Genomic DNA, 19,919 nt, shown 5'->3' on the forward strand with positions numbered 1-19,919 from the left:
CCCTTCATATGCACTTGACAGAACTAGATACTAGAGAGAGAAAGAGAGAGAGAGAGAGAGAGAGAGAACAAAAGTGTAGATGCATGAAAGATTGAGATTTACAAGTTGTTGATCTGGAGAATAATTAGGTTTTCCCGCTTTCTCCCATCTAATATAAGCTTGTACTTGAACAAGATCATCAGGTATTTCACTCATTTCAGAAGGAAGCTGCTTTTTGCTCTCTGTTGTATTGTTTTTGTTCGTTAACCTGGCCCTAAGGTCTTGTATGGAAGTGCCCCTTGCTATTTCTGCCAATAGCTCCCGTCGAGCTGCTTCATATTCCTCCTACAACAGTAAAAATACAGGAATTATAAGCAATGAGACAAAGAGATTTAGTCATACAAATAATCTATACTATACATAATCATCCTCACTTGCATTGGAAAATAGTCATTGAACTATAGTTACAGCACCACTGAATAAGATTCTCATCAAAGATGAACTCCATCAACATCGTAATAGCTAAATAGGTTGATCATTCTTCTTTACTACCCCTAAGTATGCATAATAAAAGCGAGTAGTGGGGTACTTTGAATTGTACTCCCTCTCTTTCACTTGTCTATTGACCATAATTGACACTAATAAAGAAATAAGAGAAACTAGTGGCTAGCATGTTAAGAACAAAAATCAGTAACCAAAAGCTGCTGCTTCCAATAATCATCCTCATGGCACAACTCTATATTTTAGCGACATTTATTAGAATTATAGACCTCTGTCATCAGGATTTGTCCAATGGTAGATTTCAGGAGAATGGCATAACTTTTTAGAAGTGCTCCATGTATGAGAAGGCTTCATAAGGAGGTCTTTTTATAGATAAAAAAATTAAATGCCTATATTATTAAAGAAAATGAAAGGCCATAAATAATCACCTTCTCCATCATAAAAGAAGAAAGCTCATTCAAATGTACTCCTTGTTTAGGGAAAAAACCACTGAACTGAAATGATACAAACCTGATGCTACTTCCTTCTGCAAATAATCCTTGAAGAATTATAAACACACACTCCTTGGCCATAATAAATTTGCAAAAATTCTCTTAAGCCTTAGCTATACTCCCTTCCCCGCTGCCCCACCCCCAAAAAGGGGAAATATCCACAAAATTTTACAATCCAACTAGCAGAAACAAGAATCAGCATTAAACTTCTTTGACACACAGATTAATGCGTTTTATCTTTTCTATGCATGAGTATTCCACAGACATTCTTTAGATGCCATTCATCTAATTTCAACTTCTGAAAAACTGTCACGGAAATGGGTGACAACACTCTGAATTCAATGAGAATTAGGAGATGCAATCGAGTTCGCAGAAGAACGGAGAGAAGAAAAAAGACAGAGAGATGTAGGGAAGAATTCAGAAATCTCATTTTCATTTTTTGATACCTCTCCAAGAGAGACTCGGTAGGGTAGGTGCTGCCACAGGGGATTCCCTCCAGCCCAACGGTTGTAACAATATAATTTGTCCTATTCAGGCCCCTTTACATGTGGCCAGCTATGGCTAACAAACAGCTAACAACCTTTCTAGAAACTACAGCAATAGCTAGTAAATGCAACAGTAAATAGCTACAAATTACAGCAAAAAAATTAAAAAGACCGCTAATATAAATGGCTTCCGTGACATTTCCCCTTCCCTTAGCAGATTTCTTGTCCTCAAGAAATGTTGAGGAGACTGCAGCTCTCGGAAACTGCTTTAGGAGGTCCGGGAGGTACTCTCGAGTGCTGCAATCGAACGAACTATCTTGCCATTTGACCAGCACTTGAATCAATGGAGCCCCGTGCTTGTAAATCACCCTTCTTTCAATAATAGCCTCCGATTCCACCTGCTTGTTAGTCTCTTTAGGAAGTACGGGTAAGGCAATGCCCACCGGTTGTGCTCCCACTGAACTCTTTAGAAGAGACACATGAAACACCGGGTGGATTTGGGACCCGACTGCCAGCCTTAAGTCGGTATGTCATTTTTCCTACCTTAGCCTCTATGGGAAAAGGTCCGAAATACTTGGGACTAAGTTTGGTTACCTTTCCCTGAGTAATTGACTTTAAATGTGGATACCTCAGCCTCAAGTAAACTTCATCCCCCACAGCAAAATCCCTCTCACTCCTCCTCCTGTCAGTTGTTTGTTTCATTCGGTTTTGAGTAGCTGTTAGTTCCTACTTCAATTGTTGCGATACCCTTCTTGGTTGCTGAAGATAATCATCCACTGTTGCTACCTTAGTGCCTCCTTCCACGGCTGGTAGGATAGGGGATTTGTATCCAAATAGGGCCTCGAAGGGGGACATGTTGATGGAGGAATAGTGGTTGGTGTTATACCATCATTAAGCCAAAGATAACCACCTATGCCACTCCTTAGGTTGTAAGAGGCAATTGCATCTTAGGTAGGTCTCCAAGCTTTGATTAACTCGCTCAGTCTGCCCATTTGATTGAGGATGGTATGCTGTCGACATGCCCAGTTTTACTCCTAAGGCCCTCATAAGTTCTTGCCACATCAAGCTAGTGAAAATTCTATCCCGATCGAAAACAATGTACAGTCCCATGAAGCTTAACCACTCGGTCTAAAAAGGCCCTAGCTACCTCTTAAGCTGTATAAGGGTGAGTCAACCCTATGAAATGAGCAAACTTTGTGAAGCGGTCCACTACCACCAAGATATTGTCCTTCCCTTCTGATTTGAGTAAGCCTTCCACAAAATCCATGGACACATTTGACCCAGCTTGGTTGGGAATCGGCAGTGGTTGTAATAGCCCTAGATAGGCTACCATTTCTGACTTACACCTCTTACAAGTGTCACAGGTTGTCACAAACTTCTTAACTTCCATTCTCATTCCTAGCCAGTGGAAGAGCTGCCTCACTCTCAAGTAAGTGTTTTGTACTCCCGAGTGCCCTCCCAAGGGAGACTCATGCAAGGCTTGAATGATTTTACCCTTGAGTTCTGCCTTATCCCTAATCACCACTCTTCCCAGATAGCATTCCTTCCACTAGGGTGTACCCTTTTACCTCAATGGATCCCATGGATAACTTTTCCAGCGACCCTTTTATCTTCTCATCTCCTTCATAGCTGTTAACCACCTCCTGGTACCACTCCGGAACCACCAGAGTTATGGTTGTTGTACTCCCTTCCTCGTGGCGCCTTGATAAAGCATCAGCTACGACATTTTCCCTTCCCTTCCTATACTGTATGGTATAATCAAGACCCATCAATTTAGACATGCCTTTCTTATGTAGTTTCTGTTGTAACAGAAACTTTAGGCTTTCATGATCGGTCCTAAATATGAATCTCCCCACCCCCCCCCAAAGATAATGCCTCTACTTGTCAATCGCCATTAACACCGCTATAAATTCCTTTTCATAGATACTAAGTCCCGAATACTTAGGGCTCAAGACCTGGCTCAAAATGGCTAATGGTTGACCTTCTTGTACCAACACTGGCCCAATTCTTGTGCCACTTGCATCAGTTTCTAGAACAAAAGGTTTTGTAAAGTTGGGAAGCCCTAGGACTAGCACCCTGCTCATGGCCCCCTTCCGCTTCTTAAAGGCCTCCTCAGCCAAGGGACCCCAACTGAATCCCCTCTTCTTCAAAAGGTCTGTTAGGGGCTTGCTGATGGCCCCATAGTCTTTCACAAACCAGCGCTAGTAACCGGTTAGTTCTAAAAATCCTCTTAGCCCCCTCACCGTTGTAGGTCTCGGCCAAGTCACCATAGCTTCTACTTTTCTTGGGTTCATGCTAACACTTTCTCGGGATATGATATGCCCCAAATACTCAACATGTCCTTGACCAAAAGCACACTTAGATTTCTTAATAAAGAGCTGGTTAGACCCGAGAATTTCGAGGGTAGTCCTTAAGTGGGATAGGTGTTGATCAAAAGTAGGGCTATAGATGAGTATATCATCAAAGAATACCAATATAAATTTTCAAATGTAGGGTTCAAAAATTCTGTTCATAAGGGATTGAAAAGTAGCCGGGGAATTGGTAAGCCCAAATGGCATTACCAAGAATTCAAAGTGCCCATGATGGATTCTAAAGGTTGTTTTTGGTATGTCATCGGATCTCATCCTAATTTGGTGATAACCCGAGCATAGGTCAAGCTTAGAAAAGAATCGGGCATTGTGTAATTCATCTAAAAGGTTCTCAACAAGGGGTATAGGAAACTTATCTTTAATGGTCATGGCATTGAGTTGGCGATAATCCACACAAATTTGCCAAGATTCATCTTTCTTTTTAACTAGCAAAACAGGGAAGGCAAAAGAGCTTTGGCTAGGGTGGATAATAGACTGTTAAAACATATCCCTAACCATTTTCTCAATCTCACTCTTTTGGATTGGAGAATATTGGTAAGACTTAATGTTAACAGGATCCATGTTTGGCTTTAGGTTTATGGCATGGTCAAAAACTCGAGTAGGAGGAAGAGATGTGGGTTCAACAAACAAATCCTCATAATCTGCCAGTAATGTATTAAGAGAATCTAAGTAATGTACCTGGTTGGACATACCTTGGAGTGTGCTGACCATCAGGAATAGCTCCCCTTGCCCCCTTTGTTCGGCATGGCTATCCTCTAGGGCCACAATTGAGAATAGATGTGCCAATTGACTCCACTTCCCTTTGATCACCTTTTGCAATCTTTTTCCTGAAATCATTTTGCACGCCCCCATTTCTTTTCCCCCCGACAACGTCATCTTCCTCCCTTCCCTCTCAAAGGAGACCTTCATCCGATTGAAGTCAAAGGTAATGGGGCTCACCCCTTTCATCCAATCAATGCCAAGCACTACATCACAACACCCTAACTGCAGCAGTTCAAGTCTAACTCAAACCTTTCTCCTTGCATCTCCCACCCAAAGCCGTTACAGGCTGAATTACTCATCACTCGACTCCCATTGGCCACTATCATGCTCAAGGGTGGGGTTCCCGTGAGCAGACACTTGAGTCTTTTTGGCAATGCTTTCATCAAGAAAGCTTTAGATACTACCACTATCAATTAGAATCATCAAATTGCACCCGTTAGCTTACCCCTTTACCTTGATGATTTTATTGTTAGCTACCCCCTTTAGAGCATGAATCAAGATCTCCCCATTCTCTTCCTCTCCAGCCCCCTCTGTGTCCTCTTCCTCTTCTTTCTCAGGGTCCTCCTCTTCATCCCCTTCCAGTAGTAGAATTTGCCTCTTACATTGATCCCCAATGTGGTACTTGTCACCACAACGAAAATAGAGACCCGCCAATCTTCTTTACTCTCTTAACTGCTCCCCATAGGGGACTGAGCTTGAGCCTCTTGCAATCTTCACTCCTTGGCTACCCTTTGCCATATCCCGATGATAGTTCCTTCCCCCAACAAGGTTTGTTCCCAACACTACTCTATGTTGCTGTCCTTGCTTCTTTATTAATGCTTCTACCGACATTTCTTGAAGTCAAGCACTTTCTGAGGCTTGCTCCACTACCCTTGGTCTCATCATCTTAACCATGGGACGTCACTCCTCACTCATGAAGCTTGACACAAAGTAAGCTTCTGATAAGTGGGGATTGTGGCAGATCATGAATGATCTTAATTCCTCAAACCTTTGCAAATAAGCCCCTACGCTCCCTGTTTGCTTAAAATTATTAAACTCTTCTATCATATCCACCATACTCCTGTCCTAAAATCGCTCACACAATTTTTCAGAAAACTCCTCCCATGTGTAGTCTTCCCTCGCACTAAGGCACCCCTAGAACCAAGTATCAACTGCTTCATTGAAGCAAGCAGTGGCTAACAACATCCTCTGGCCCCTAGGTATGTTGTGCCAATTGAATATCCTCTCGCATTTCAACAACCACCACCTGGGGTTAACTTCTTCGAATGCCGGTATTTTCATCCGGGGCATAGGGAAACCCCGCAGGATGGGCACGAGGCTGCTCGTTCCTTTCTTTGCCCATAGCTCCCTCCAATCCTTCCTCAAGGCCTACCTCAATCTCCGAGGTCCCTTCCATCCTATTCGTTCCATTCCTCGGTAATATGGGCTTGTCTCTTCCTCGTGGAGGAAAATCAAGAGCCATTCTCACCGCATTTTGGCGAGTGAACATGATCGTGAATTGTTGCATATGCGCCCCCATGTCCTCTCGCAGCCTCGCCATGGACCCTTCTAGTCTCTGCTCCATTCCCTCCAACGACCCTTCCAGCTTGCGATCCATCGCCATGATCGCCTCATGGTTCCTTTCTCCACCAATCTCCAGTTGGTCAATCCTACTTTGGACATCCGACACAATTGAGCTCACTTGCGGCAACTATGTCTCAAAGTTTTTCATGCGGGTTCCCTCCATCATTGCGACCACCTAGCAGCTTTGGCCAAGGACCGATGCTTTGATACCAATTTGTCACGGAAATGGGTGACAACACTCCGAATTCAATGAGAATTATGCAATCGAGTTCACAAAAGAACGGAGAGAAGAACGGGAGATAGTTAGAAGAATTTAGAAAGAGAGAGAAACAAAGAGATGTAGGGAAGAATCCAGAAATCTCATTTTCATTTTTTGATACCTCTCCAAGAGAGACTTGGAAGGTGATATACTTGGTAGGGTAGGTGCTGCCACAGGGGATTCCCTCCACCCCAACGGTTGTAACAATATAATTTGTCCTATTCAGGCCCCTTTACACATGGCCAGTTATGGCTAACAAACAGATAACAACCTTTCTAGAAACTACAGCAATAGCTAGTAAATGCAACAGTAAAAAGCTACAAATTACAGCAAAAAAACTAAAAAGACCGCTAATATAAATGGCTGCCATGACAAAAACCACATCCAACAAAAGAATAAAAGCATCCGCTGTCATCCACTTTTCATCTAGCTCTCAAAAAGATAAATTGATGAAGGCAAAGGGACATTCTGCTACTTGCCCAGATCTCCATTTTCTATTTTGGAAATTAGGTTAAGGAAAACTATATGTAGCATGACAATCCTACATTTAAAGCTTACTACTAGTTAGTTAATTTAAGTACATTAACAAGCAAGAGAAGATTCAAGAAATTGGAACACACAATATCTCAAAAATAGAATTAACTAACCAGAACACAGAACACTGAAACTTAAGCCAAGAAAAATTTTAGGGTCCATTCAGATAGGGTCATTTATCATTTGGGATCTAGAACTAGAAATTCATTGTTAGGATGCATTTTATTAAAAAGCATTTGGATTTTGGTCCAAATCCACCTTGGTTTTTGGAATTTGAAATGTAAGTATCTCCAATTACAAATTTAAAAAGACACCATTTTAAATCTCTCTATCCAAACACAACCTTAGTGTGTTTATATGACTGCTACTCGAAATTTCCCAATTTTCCATTTGCCCATTACATTATTAATTTTTTCAATGTATTCAACCTCTTAAATATGCGAACGAGAATCTAATCCAAAAATTAGTGGAGCAGAAATTGTCATTGAAAGAACTACAGGACTTTGCAATATGGTAGCCCCATTTTGAAGAAATAAACAGATATGCAAACCATCATACTAATAACACCTACAATCGATCCATAAAAACATTGGTTACTTGCCGTTTCTTGTTGAGGAGTATACATCTGTTTGCCTTTCCTTTCCCACCTTAAATATGCTTGAGTCTGTACAAGATCTTCAGGAACTGAAATATTTGGAGTCAACTTATCAATCACTGGCAACCCAATATAAAAGTTCTCGCCATTGTTTTTGAACCTGCCAAAAAAGGATAAAGGAGAGAAAATAATAGATAAATTTTCATATTGATTAAACGGAAGCACAATCTCACTAACTTTAGACTAGTGGAGATTACCACTTATTCTGTTCTTCATCATATATAAGAAACTCTATAGCTTGTATTGTAGGATCATCAATCTCTATTTTCAGGGAGTACTTGGTGCCAGACTACAAGGGAAGCAACACAACACAAATAATCATCTTAAGCAAGTCAAAAAGAGGCCAGCAATTTTTAATATAATGGTAAGGACCAAAGAATGGATTTGGTCTACCAAAATGTGTTACTTACTTTCACAAAAGGAGTTCTAAGGGCTCTGTCCTTATGTACTCTAGTTCCCCCAGGACGACGAGCAGGAAGCATCCACTTCCTGGAAGTTTGAAATAAAAGATTTCATTTCAAAAATCATATAGATCAAAAAATTAAATCACTAGAAATTACTAAATATACAAGTCAACTTACTCTTTTCTATCACGTACCCCACCCCAATGAAGGATTAAGGTACCATTACTGTTTGTAACCTGGATGTGTACTAGTGATGTAGAACCTGCTGTAGGGGCACTAACATCAATCTGTTCAATTGGACAGGAAAAGTTCGTGTCAAATATTTTCTGTATTTGAAACATTTATGTACCTTATTTCATCCGAGTGCTAATATCAGCTACAAAAGCAAAAGGCCTAATGCTTAAATACCTGCAATTCAGTATTTCCTTCAAGGTTGAATTTTGCTGCAAGCTGCAAAAAGGAAAGAAATAGTCAAATAAACACATTTAGACCAGTACCAGAATGTCATGCACACAAATTATGTGGGTTCTATATTTTCAGCTGATATGACTCATTCTGGTCCTTTGGAACTCCTCAAATACATATTGAATAAGTTTCTTCCTATATATTGGCTAGCACTGGTGAATGTCATTTTAGCATATGGGTGATACATGCTTGTTAATTTCTCTAAAGGATCTTTACTTGTCAAAAGATAATTAAAAAAAAAATGTGTGCCATCATTGTTGAACGAAAGTTTACACGTGAACTCCATGATAACTGCCCCATGCATAAAATTAAAAAGAAGTATAGCAAGAAAGGAAGAAAAAAGAAAATAAAATAAACATTTGTACCATTTAAGTACACCTAACAAGACTAATAAAATTCAATGCACCAAAGAAAATAGTGAAAAGGTAACCTCAATATATATCTAACTCCCCCTGTACTACAGACCAAAAAGAAAGATCTAATCCCATGTGAGTTAGAGAACTTGATGTGTGACCCTTTATAACTGAGAATGAAGAGAATGGTGAATATTCTTGAGAGATTTAAGTGTGTTGAGTTGGCCCAAAAATATTTGAAACAACGATAGTTTACATGTTTATAGTGAAGAACACAGGGAGATAGGTCTTTTGAGACTGCTTAGCATATGCTTTAGTTTGGATCACAAGAGAATAATGTGACATTTGAACCACAAGAAAGTTACGTGCTTTCCATGCAGACCAATAACAAAATATAATTTCCCTTACTGAAATTAAATATGCCAATATTCCAAACAAAGAAAAAGGCAATGTCGATGTATTGATTCACGAATTTCAGTCCAATCTCTGTCCAGGGACATCAAACCTACGAATCTAAATTGTTAATTTCCTCGTGGCCCTATAATTATTTGCTTCCAAGTTTTAGAACAATTAGAAGTTACCATGTTATAATTCTTAGATTAACATACTGGGCAAAGAAAATTTAGTGCTAGTTACAGGAAAGACGTAAATACCACTATTCTTTGTTCATTTCTTTTTCTTTTCGCATTCAATATAATAAGCCAAATGTCACCTTCTTCCAAAACTATATGCGCCAACAATGACTAGTTCAATGACAAAATTCTTAGAAATTAGCACGTGAACAAATATCCTTAACTGAATTGTCTCTCAGATCAATTAGTTTAACCACATTCACCAGAAAACGACAAAGGCATAATCGTTTGCCTCTTGCTCATCAAACTTTACAACTTTCGCAAGAAAATTGGACAAAACAAAACATAGAATCACGAAATTATTCAATCGAACACATAATGTTCCAAATTGCTCAAGTATTACCTCTGAAGTGGTATTGGCGGCCAAGACAGCCTGAGGAAACGCAGAAACCACTCGATGCGTTCCCATCGGCAACTTCGTTTTCCGCAAGTTGAGAGTGCCGCCACGGAATTTGGTAGTTAAAGCCGACTTTCGTGCCTGAGAAGTTGCTTGAGCTTGAAACAAAGCGTTGCCGGGAATACAAGAGGAATTGATGATGCTTTGATGCTCTAAAACCGCCGGAGCAAGCAAGCTGTGGTGAAACAAGTTATGCCCCAGCGAATTGCTCATATTCCGAATCTGAATTCACACCGACGGTCAGGATACACTCAAAGCATATACCTGGAGTCACATATTCGCAAACAAATACATTAGATTCGATCAATTCACAGAGAACCGATTGAATTAATAAGAATTACCTCGAATTGGCGAAGATGGAGATCGGAGCGCGGGATCGTGAGCGGAGTTAAGAAGCAACTGGCGAGCTGTGAAACTGACAAGGGAGACGACGAGTACGTGAAAAATGGCGCTTTATCAAGAAAGTCGGGAGGCATGGCGACACCTTACTGGGCCACGTTGAGGTAAATATTGGGGATGCGAGCTTTCTCACGTGCCGTGGAATGGAGCGTGGGGCCATAAATAGCGGATACTTTGATATTTAAATAGCTGGTAAATGAATGCCCTCGCGATGGCAGACTATTACGGAAATACCCCTTGGCTTCGTTTTTGATATTTTTGATGATAACCGTCTTGATTTTTGCATGCAACTTGGGGCCAAAACCACGTGGCTATATTTTAGATGTTAGGAGTTTAAATTAAAAAAATAATTTATGTCTCTTATAAATTAAAATTTGTATTTCTTTTTCACAATGTGAATTAAAAAGTTGTTGAAACGCATTAAATTTGCATATTTTAATTTTGAAAAATTTGAAGCATTATTAACAAAAGAGGTAACCATATTATATATAATCTGGGGAGCCCTTTGAAACTTTTGTGCTTGGGCTTTCATGCTATATTTCTCTCAACATCTTTACCATTTTTTTTGTTTTTTTGGGCTAATTTTGGATTGGTGACATTCAACATGAAAGAGATAAAAAGATTAGTACGTAGGAGCAACGACTATTTTTCACAAGGAAAGGGATTTTTTTTTTTTTTTTTGGGATATATATATATATATATATATATATTTCAAAGGGAAGACACTTCTCCAACCAGTGAAGCAATTCTTTATCGCTTTTTGCCTTAATTGACTTGACTGCCAGCCTCTTAGCAGCTTAGATACTTCTTTCTTTCTTTCTTTCCGTCTTTCTTTCTTTTCTAAAGATGAACATCAAGGAAGATGCATTGGATGCGGATGCTTCTTTTAGAATATGAACAAATCAAGTTACTATGGGCCGTTGATCAGACAGAATCATACGATACATCTGTTTGTGCGGAATCCTTTCTTTACAAACACACAAACACTTCCAAATTTAAAGCACAAAAGAAAAGAACCTGGCGGTTTTCTTGGATGATATCCCTACAATATTATATATTTATAAGGTCTGTCGATTGAGTTGGGTCTGAACCAGACCCATCAAATTTAGACCCAGCTTAGGCCCACAAAGATGAGACTTGACCCAAATCTATTTGAAAACAAATCAGGTTACATTGGATCAGACCCGCTACTTTCTGGAGTGAGTTTACATTTTCAGTTTTAATATCAAATATTTTTAAAGCATAACCAAAATGAAGTCCGATAATTTAGAATTTTTTTGATTTTATTATTAATTTTCATGTGTGCATTCTTGGCGTACGTCTCTTTTATCTGTTTTCTGTTCAATTTTATTTCTATATTAAAAAACAAAAATAAAATGCTGTGTTCAAAATTTTTAAAACTAAAAAGATAACACTTGATAAAAAAAAGTGTTCCGCATAAATTAATTATATAATTAAATAAATGTGGATTATTTTCAATTTAAACTGTACTTATTTTTCATAATCTAAACTATAAAATATTTTAAATATTTCTATTAATTTGTTTGTTTCTATACACTTGATTTAAGGACATTTAAAATATTTTATAATCCCAACTGCAAAAAACAAATGTAATCTAGACTAAAAATAATTTTATGTAATTAAATATATATGATAAAATACAAATATTTGACAAAAAAATATCATTCTTTATACCTGTGAGGATTTTTAAGGCGAAATCCTAATTAGTCTTGGGAATTATTTCATATTCCTAATATTAATATTTATTAGTCACTTATTAGACAAGTAAACCTTAATCTTGGTGAATAAAGAAACAAGTCTATAAATAGGATGGTTGGCTTATTATTCAATGTGAGCAAATCACTTATGGGAGTTAGGAATTAGGTGTAATTGAAACTTAGGTTCAGAGAGAGAATATTGAGTTGGAAAATTCTATCAGCAACCCGACGAATTACTCTTTATAACCCGTAGTTTTATTTCCTCAACTACCCTCTATTAAAAAGCCTTTATTACCTTTACCTAGAGTTGGCAATTTTGGACACGACCCGATTACATGACACGGAGTTAAGCGGGTTAGGATTTGGGTTAATCGAGTTCGGGTCATAAACAGGTCAACTCGTTTATGACACGATTATTTTTGTGTCTTAGGCGAGTCAACCCGTCTAACCCGTTTAGACACGAAATGACACGTTTAATTAAACGTGTTAACGGATTGACCCAAACACGTTAACACGATTATATACGAAATGACACGTTTAATTAAAAAGTTAGTGGGTTAATCTGAACACGTTAACACGATCATACACGAAATAACATGTTTAAAACGAAATAACACGTTTAAAGCTAAATAACACGTTTAACAGGTGACACAACACGACCCATTTAAATTAAACGGGTTAAACAGGTTAACAGGTAACACGACACGTTTAATTAAACGGGTTAAACGGGTCGTACCGTGTTATACGTTTAATAAACGTGTCGTGTTCGGGTTTAAGGAATTTGACACGATTATTAAACGGGTCGTGTTCGGGTTAGCCTGACACGTGTTATACGTGTGTCTCGACACGACACGATTACAACCCGCCAACACGAATTGCCACCCCTACCTTTACCTAACTATTTTCTCCCAACTACTTTCTTTAACTCTTCGTAGCCCAATCTCCCATCACTTTCATTAAATTTTTTGCGAACGTTTCTGATTTTGATCTTCGCAGCCCAATCTCTGATCACTTTCACTAAACATTTGCAAACGTTTCTGATTCTGATCACTTACAGCGATTACCTTCTTCTTGTTTCTGTTAATTTTAATTCTGTTCTTGACTTTTCTCTATGGATGATTATATCCAAAAATTGATGAGATGGGAAGAATTTTATGGAGAAGATGATGAGCACCAGATCGTGCATAATAAGCAGGTGGACTACAATGAATCGCACCAACAACACGTCAATATTCTGGTAAGTCATTTTATTTGTAATTTTAGATTAATGCATGCTATTAACTGATGTTGAGAATCACTACATGAATGGCGGCCTGAGCTTCCCGACACATTCCAGTCGGGGATACCCAAGTTCCCCGACTGTAACTCTTCAGGGAACCCGAGCTTCTCCAACGCATTCCAGTCGGGCATACCCTGATTGGAATGCGTCGGGGAAGCTCGGGTTTCCCGACTCGTTATAGTCGGGGAAGCCAAGCTTCCCTGACTCTTAGCCGTCGAGAACCCAAGGGTTCCGCGACTCATACCCGGTTCCTGACCATTTACAGTAGGGAACCCGAGGGTGATCCCTGATTTTTCTCGAATGGGTCGGTGGTTCCCGACTCGCGATTCCATTCTCCATTCTGTCCCACACTATTTTAAAATTTATATTTTTTCTTCTATTTATATAAATTTTGTTATTTTTAATTTATATGTTTTATTCATATTTTGTTTAAAGCACAACCCATTTTTAATTGATGTATCTTATTTTTGTTTTGATAATAGGGATTTGATCATCAAAATTTAGAGAATTTTGAGAATGAGAATGGCTTATCGTTTGATGCTAGTCAAACTTTTATTAGGAATGAGATTTTCAGTAATAGGTAAACACTGATTAAATGGGTTAAGACAGTTGAAAAAGAAAATGGAATGGTTATTGTTATAAAGGGTTCTGAATCTGGGGGTATAGGAAGAAAACCTAGAGTTCGCCTTGCTTGTGAACAGAGTAGAAAGTATAAATCATCAAAAAAAAAAAAAAGATGAGACAATAGGAGAAACAAATCGTAGGACGACAGGTTCTTAAAAGTGTGGTTGTCCATTTAAGTTACTTGGTGTTAAATTGTCAAATGAACACTGGATGTTGAAGATTGTATGTGAATTGCACAACCATTTACCAGCAGCTCAACTTGAGGGTCATTCATATGTTGGCCTACTTACAGAGAAAGAGAAAAAAATTATGATAACAATGTTTAACAATCTTGTGAAGCAAAGAAATATTTTAATGACATTAAAAGCAAAAGATAAAAAAAATGTGAGTACCATCAAAATTATATATAATGCACGGAAAAGATATAGAGTCATGGATAAAGGTGGTTGATCACAAATACAACAGTTGATGAAAAAATTGAAAGATTGTAATTATGTGGAGTGGCATAGAAGTGATACATTATCAGATTGTATCACAAACTTATTTTGGGCTCATCCGGTGGCTATAGAATTATTTAAAACATTTCCCCATGTGTTAATAATGGATTGTACATACAAAACTAATAGATATAAGTATCCACTGCTAGAGATCGTTGGTGTGACGTCAACTGAGCTAACTTTTTCTATTGCTTTCGCATTTATGGATCATGAATATGAGGATAATTACACATGGGCAATGGAGAAATTAAAGAGTCTAATGACTCATAATACATATCCAAGAGTAATTGTAACTGATAGAGAATTGGGATTAATGAATGCAATACAAAAAGTGTTTTCAACCACGAGCACTTTATTGTGTAGGTGGCATATATCAAAAAATGTGATCGCCAAATATAAGAAATTATTTGATAGAAATGAGACATGGGAGAAATTTATGTTAAGTGGAACCTGGTTTTTTTTGCGTTGACTGAGGATGAATATGAACGTCGTCTGTATGAGTTAACACTTGAGTACTATGCATATGAGAGCGCACTTAATTATGTGAGAAAGACATGGTTGAATGATTATAAGGAAAAATTTGTTGCAATATGGACAAATAGAATAATACATTTTGGCATCGTTACTACAAACAGGGTTGAGAGTGCACATGCAAAGTTGAAGAGATATCTTGGATCTTCTCAAGGTAACTTAGAGTCATCATGGACAATTATCAACAGTCTTATTGAGTTGCAACATGTAGAGATTAAGGGGTCGTTTGAAAAAAGTTTAACGTTGGTGCAACATAACTTCAAGCCAGCAATTTTTAGAGAATTGCGAGGTGTTATATCGAGAAGTGCATTGAATATGGTACTAATGCAGTTGCAACTTGCTCATAAAATTGGGATAGACAAAGTTTCATGTGGATGTGTGATTAGAAGCACATACAATTTACCTTGTGCACATGAAATTGTAGAGTTCATGGTACAAAGACGACCAATTCCTTTGTCAACTTTGCATCCTCATTGGACAAGATTGTAGGTAGTGCAGTCAACTTATGATGGTGTGTCATCGCAGGTAACAATTGAGCCAGAAATAGAGAGTATATATAAAATGTTTTATTTAGAACCGAAGCTAGTGAAGCAAGTATTAAAGCCAAAGTTGAGAGAAATAGTTAATCCAGACACAACTTCACTACAACCACCAACCATGAAAGTTATGACAAAGGGTAAGCCAGCATTAAAGAAGAAAATTTAGGTTGATACATCCACCAAACGTGATATGTCCTTATTTGAAATAGTTCAATCTGGTCAAGACAATAGATCCCTAACAACATGGATATCCAAGAGAAACACCAACCGACTCAAGGGGTATGATGATTGTTTCCCACCACAAATACAACCGCTCTTGCATAGTATTGTTAATTTAGAATCATATGGACATTGTGGATTTCGCGCGATAGCAAGGTTACTTGGTATGAGTAAGCACAATTGGAGAGATGTTCGTTTTAGTCTGATAGGAGAATTGCAATCTTTTCATGCGATGTATACGCAATTATATGGATGAAAAATGCGTGTGGATGAGTTACTACATATATTGTATTGCTTTGATAACATTGCACCGTGCGAGCATTGGATAACTTTACCTGACATAGGACATTTAGTTGCTTCAAAATACAATGTCGTATTGGTGCATTTGTCACGGATCCAATGTCTTACATATCTTCCACTCAGATCGATCCCTCCTCCAGCAGTACAGCACATGATGATTATTATAGGATTTGTGAATGATTATCATTTTGTGCAGGTATTCTTACTTATTTTGGTATTTATTTGTTTATATTGTGGATTTCATACGTTTGTTTTAACAATAATTTCTGATACATGATTCTTAGGTTGTGTTTCCGAATAAGGCTCAAGGCGTGATGATTTTTCGAGCAAGTTTAATCTTCATAGGCTTCAACCCGTGATTGAAACATTAACCCATATCACCACTTATTGGCAACCCAATTTGAAATCCATAAGACCATTTACTATCCCTTTAGAGGAGAAATGGGCATAAGCCCATTTGCTCAAGAGATGGAGAAGCCCAGCCCATTACATATGATAGCCATGCTTTCAGCCGAGAAATGAGGACAGTTGGGCGATTCGGGGTTAGGTTTCATTGGGCTTAGTGGTCTTATTTTTGAAGTTACCTAAGTCGTGATTTGTTGTCCATATCTGAACCTCTCTATACTTTGTGTATATTTTCGCATTGTATTTTGTGGATATTGCACTAATATCTTGTTTTATAGATTTTCTATTCACAAACTTATTTCACACAAGATGTATTTGATTTAATTAACCCATAATTAAAGTTTATGATATAAACAAGTTTATAATATCTTGTTTTATAGATCACTTATATCACATATAAGTATTTAAAATAAGTTTTGTTAGTAACAATAAAATTACTTTTTAAGATAACACGGTTAGCTATTCGAGTTATGAAAATGAGGGACTGATACAAAGCTGCCAGCAACTGGTATCTTCAGAATAGTAGCAACGTCATCTAGCGTAAGTGCCATCTCACCAAATGGTAGATGAAATGTGTTAGTATCAGGTTGCCATCTCTCTGAAAAGGCTGACATGACTGTAGGATTCACAAATCGATACGTGGATTATAACGTCCCGCTTACCCAGACGCATTATAAATTAGGACAATTCTGGGACAATATTTTTTTTTCTTTCAAACTAATCCTAAACCATATCATTCCTCGAATTCGTCTCAGAATTTCCATTCATTTATCTCGAAAGAGAATCATTATACACATCAAATGCGGAAGCAAAGATCGAACCTAATATCTTAACATTAATTGAAATCCAGTTCTTACATCATTGTTCCTCAACATAACTTAATACATAACATAAGTTCTTAACTAACATTAACCCTAAATAAGGTTGTACATCATCATTCCTTAAAAGGTTTAGAATTCAAGTAGCAGAACTTAAATACACGGGCTACATAACATACATTTCATTCCTCATGCACTTTGCTAAGTGCCATTTCATGCCTCATTCATCCTCGTATCTGCTACAATTTTCATTTGGAACGTTTGAATATTCCAGGGGTAAAGCCCAAGTTAGATGATGAATCATCTAAGTAAGGGTATAGAAAACATATTTCGTGGATGAATGTAATGTCTTACTCATCTTAGGTGTCAACTGCACCCCTTATGCTACCTACCATTTTTACGGCCACCTCTTTTGAAGTCGAGGTGTATGGGGGCACCCTTGGTAAAGTAGGGGTGCTAGTTCGTACTCCCTACGGCCATGATGCGTGTGATCAATTATATCAATGTGTACATATACATTTCATAGTATGTCATGTATGCAGTCTACGTAATAGATACATAGCGGAACATGTCAATATCATGAAAGCATTCCCGAGGATCGGGTTTTTTTTTTTTTAAACATAAATCACTTACAAACCAAGTATTTTTTCATAAAACTAAATTTAATTGGGAAGTACCACTTACCTTGATATTCACGCATGTCTCAAAATTCGTGTATCGCCTCGATTTGCGTGTCAACCTCAAAATTCGTACAAGTTGATGGGACTTAATTGTATGTATATTTTTATCTACTTTTCATCTTAATCTTGTGCTATTTTTCCTACATAAAATGTGTTTATATAGATTTTACATTATTTTAATCTCTTTTTGTAGGAACCTAGCAAAGGATATTATTTCAAAGATTCGGGTATAAAAAATAAAAAAAATAAAAAGATATTATAAAATTAATATTTTAAATTAATATAATAAAAAAATAAGTATTATAAACAATTAATATTATAATATAAATAAAATTAATATAATTAATAGCATATTAAATTTTATATATATTATATTATACTATATTATATATTATATATTATATATTGTATATTATATGTTATATATTACTTTACTTATATATATTATAAGGAGATTATTAAGTGAGTGTCGTGAATCTGCAGGGGAGGGCCAAGCCCACGTGTATACATATATATTATAATATGTGCACAGGGAGGAGATTGATTTGGAGGGCAGAGGACTTGGGCGGTGGAACAGTAAAGTGGATGCCGCACAGCAGTCGCTCGTGCATGCGTAACAAGTCGAAAGGCATGGCAATGGAAGCAGCAAGACACAGACGCAAGCGGCAGATTTGTTGGTTCTACTCCTAATTAGATCTGGTTTTAGATCCGGGCGAGGACTTCTTTCCTTCATTCTTTTGAGTTCCTGTTTTCTATTTTTTTTAAATTGTTTAGGATTTCAATTATGCAGTAACTCTTGATTAATGTTGAGAATGTTTTATTTATTATGAGTGACTAAATAATTGTCTAGAGTTTTTAAAGGATCCTATGCATTGAAACTTTATTGGTTACTTAATTTTTGGTTGTGATTGTTACATCAACTATGTTTATTTTGTTTTAAACTTAATGCTTGTAATTGCTTGATCACCAGTTACATGATTTGAGATTTCTTTTGATGCTAGACATAGATAAATAAGAAATAGACTTTGGACAAAATAACATATGTTAATTGGAGAAGACATTCACTTGATTACATGTGCAATTTGTAATTATATTTGTAATGAATATTTTCATATAATGAGTACATATTCTTAATGTGTTCCCTAATTCTAATTCACATAGACATATAGTGAGTTAGGTTAGTTGAATTGTAAGCACTCCCGCCTAGATATCCCAACCACCCAGACTATCCGAACAAGAGCGCCTACGAAAGGGAAAAGAATGAGACACAATACCAAAACCACCCTGTCATGCATACACAAAAATAAGAACAACGGAAGCGAAGCTAAACACATGCATGCACTACGGGTACCCTGCTAGCACAACGGTCACATGATAAATAAATAAACATAGACTCATGTGCTGACATACACGAGACTCGAGAAAAGACATGGCACAGAACAAAATAATAGAGTAAACCCTACTCAGACATCAGAGTTGATAGGGATTGACGGGACTGCCTGTACACCGTACCGACTTTGCCGCTAGACACTGACTCCCTTGCCATGGTCTACACTGCCACTACCTGAAATGACGGAAAGCAAAGTGAGTCAAGAGACTCAGCAATCAAAAGAAAAGAAAGGCTGAAGGCTGCACAAAACCAATAAACTTCTCCTAGAACACCAACCCCCAAATACACACAAGTCATGAAACACTACAACATAATAGTATAGCATAATAAAAGCACATACCGGTCCTTGGGGCCCACATAAGACACCTGACACCCAAGTCCCATACCAACATGTCGCTGCCCTGGACGATAACAAATACCTCCAGCAAATTTGTGCGCGCCATCCCGGGTCGGTACTCCCATCACCCATCCATGTCGGTACTCCCAACACTTGAGCCATAGGCTCCCTCGGAACGATACTCCCGTCCGAGAACTAATAACTACCGGTAACCATGCAATGCACATAATAATGCAATGGCGTAGTGAGCATCAACGTGATACACTAGCGCCCATACATCCAGACATCAGGTCATGCTCCGCCCACATAGTAAACCACACGCGATGCATATGCC

At 37.8% G+C, this 19,919-nt stretch overlaps 1 protein-coding gene across 1 annotated transcript in view; it reads right to left on the minus strand.

Moving 5' to 3' along the window:
• LOC127809795 (alpha-glucan water dikinase, chloroplastic) overlaps positions 1-10,357 on the minus strand; it is a 43,135-nt gene extending 32,778 nt beyond the window's left edge. Inside the window, exons 1-8 of the mRNA XM_052348890.1 lie at positions 10,191-10,357; positions 9,796-10,113; positions 8,411-8,452; positions 8,180-8,289; positions 8,009-8,087; positions 7,796-7,887; positions 7,545-7,698; positions 103-324 (exon numbers count right to left, since the gene is read on the minus strand). Coding sequence (XP_052204850.1) covers positions 103-324; positions 7,545-7,698; positions 7,796-7,887; positions 8,009-8,087; positions 8,180-8,289; positions 8,411-8,452; positions 9,796-10,062 — 966 coding nt within the window. The 5' untranslated portion in view covers positions 10,063-10,113; positions 10,191-10,357. The remainder of the gene's footprint in view (positions 1-102; positions 325-7,544; positions 7,699-7,795; positions 7,888-8,008; positions 8,088-8,179; positions 8,290-8,410; positions 8,453-9,795; positions 10,114-10,190) is intronic.
• Between the last annotated feature and the right edge of the window lie 9,562 nt (positions 10,358-19,919).

The sequence above is a fragment of the Diospyros lotus genome, chromosome 9 (assembly GCF_014633365.1).
Source record: "Diospyros lotus cultivar Yz01 chromosome 9, ASM1463336v1, whole genome shotgun sequence".
NCBI lineage: Eukaryota > Viridiplantae > Streptophyta > Magnoliopsida > Ericales > Ebenaceae > Diospyros > Diospyros lotus.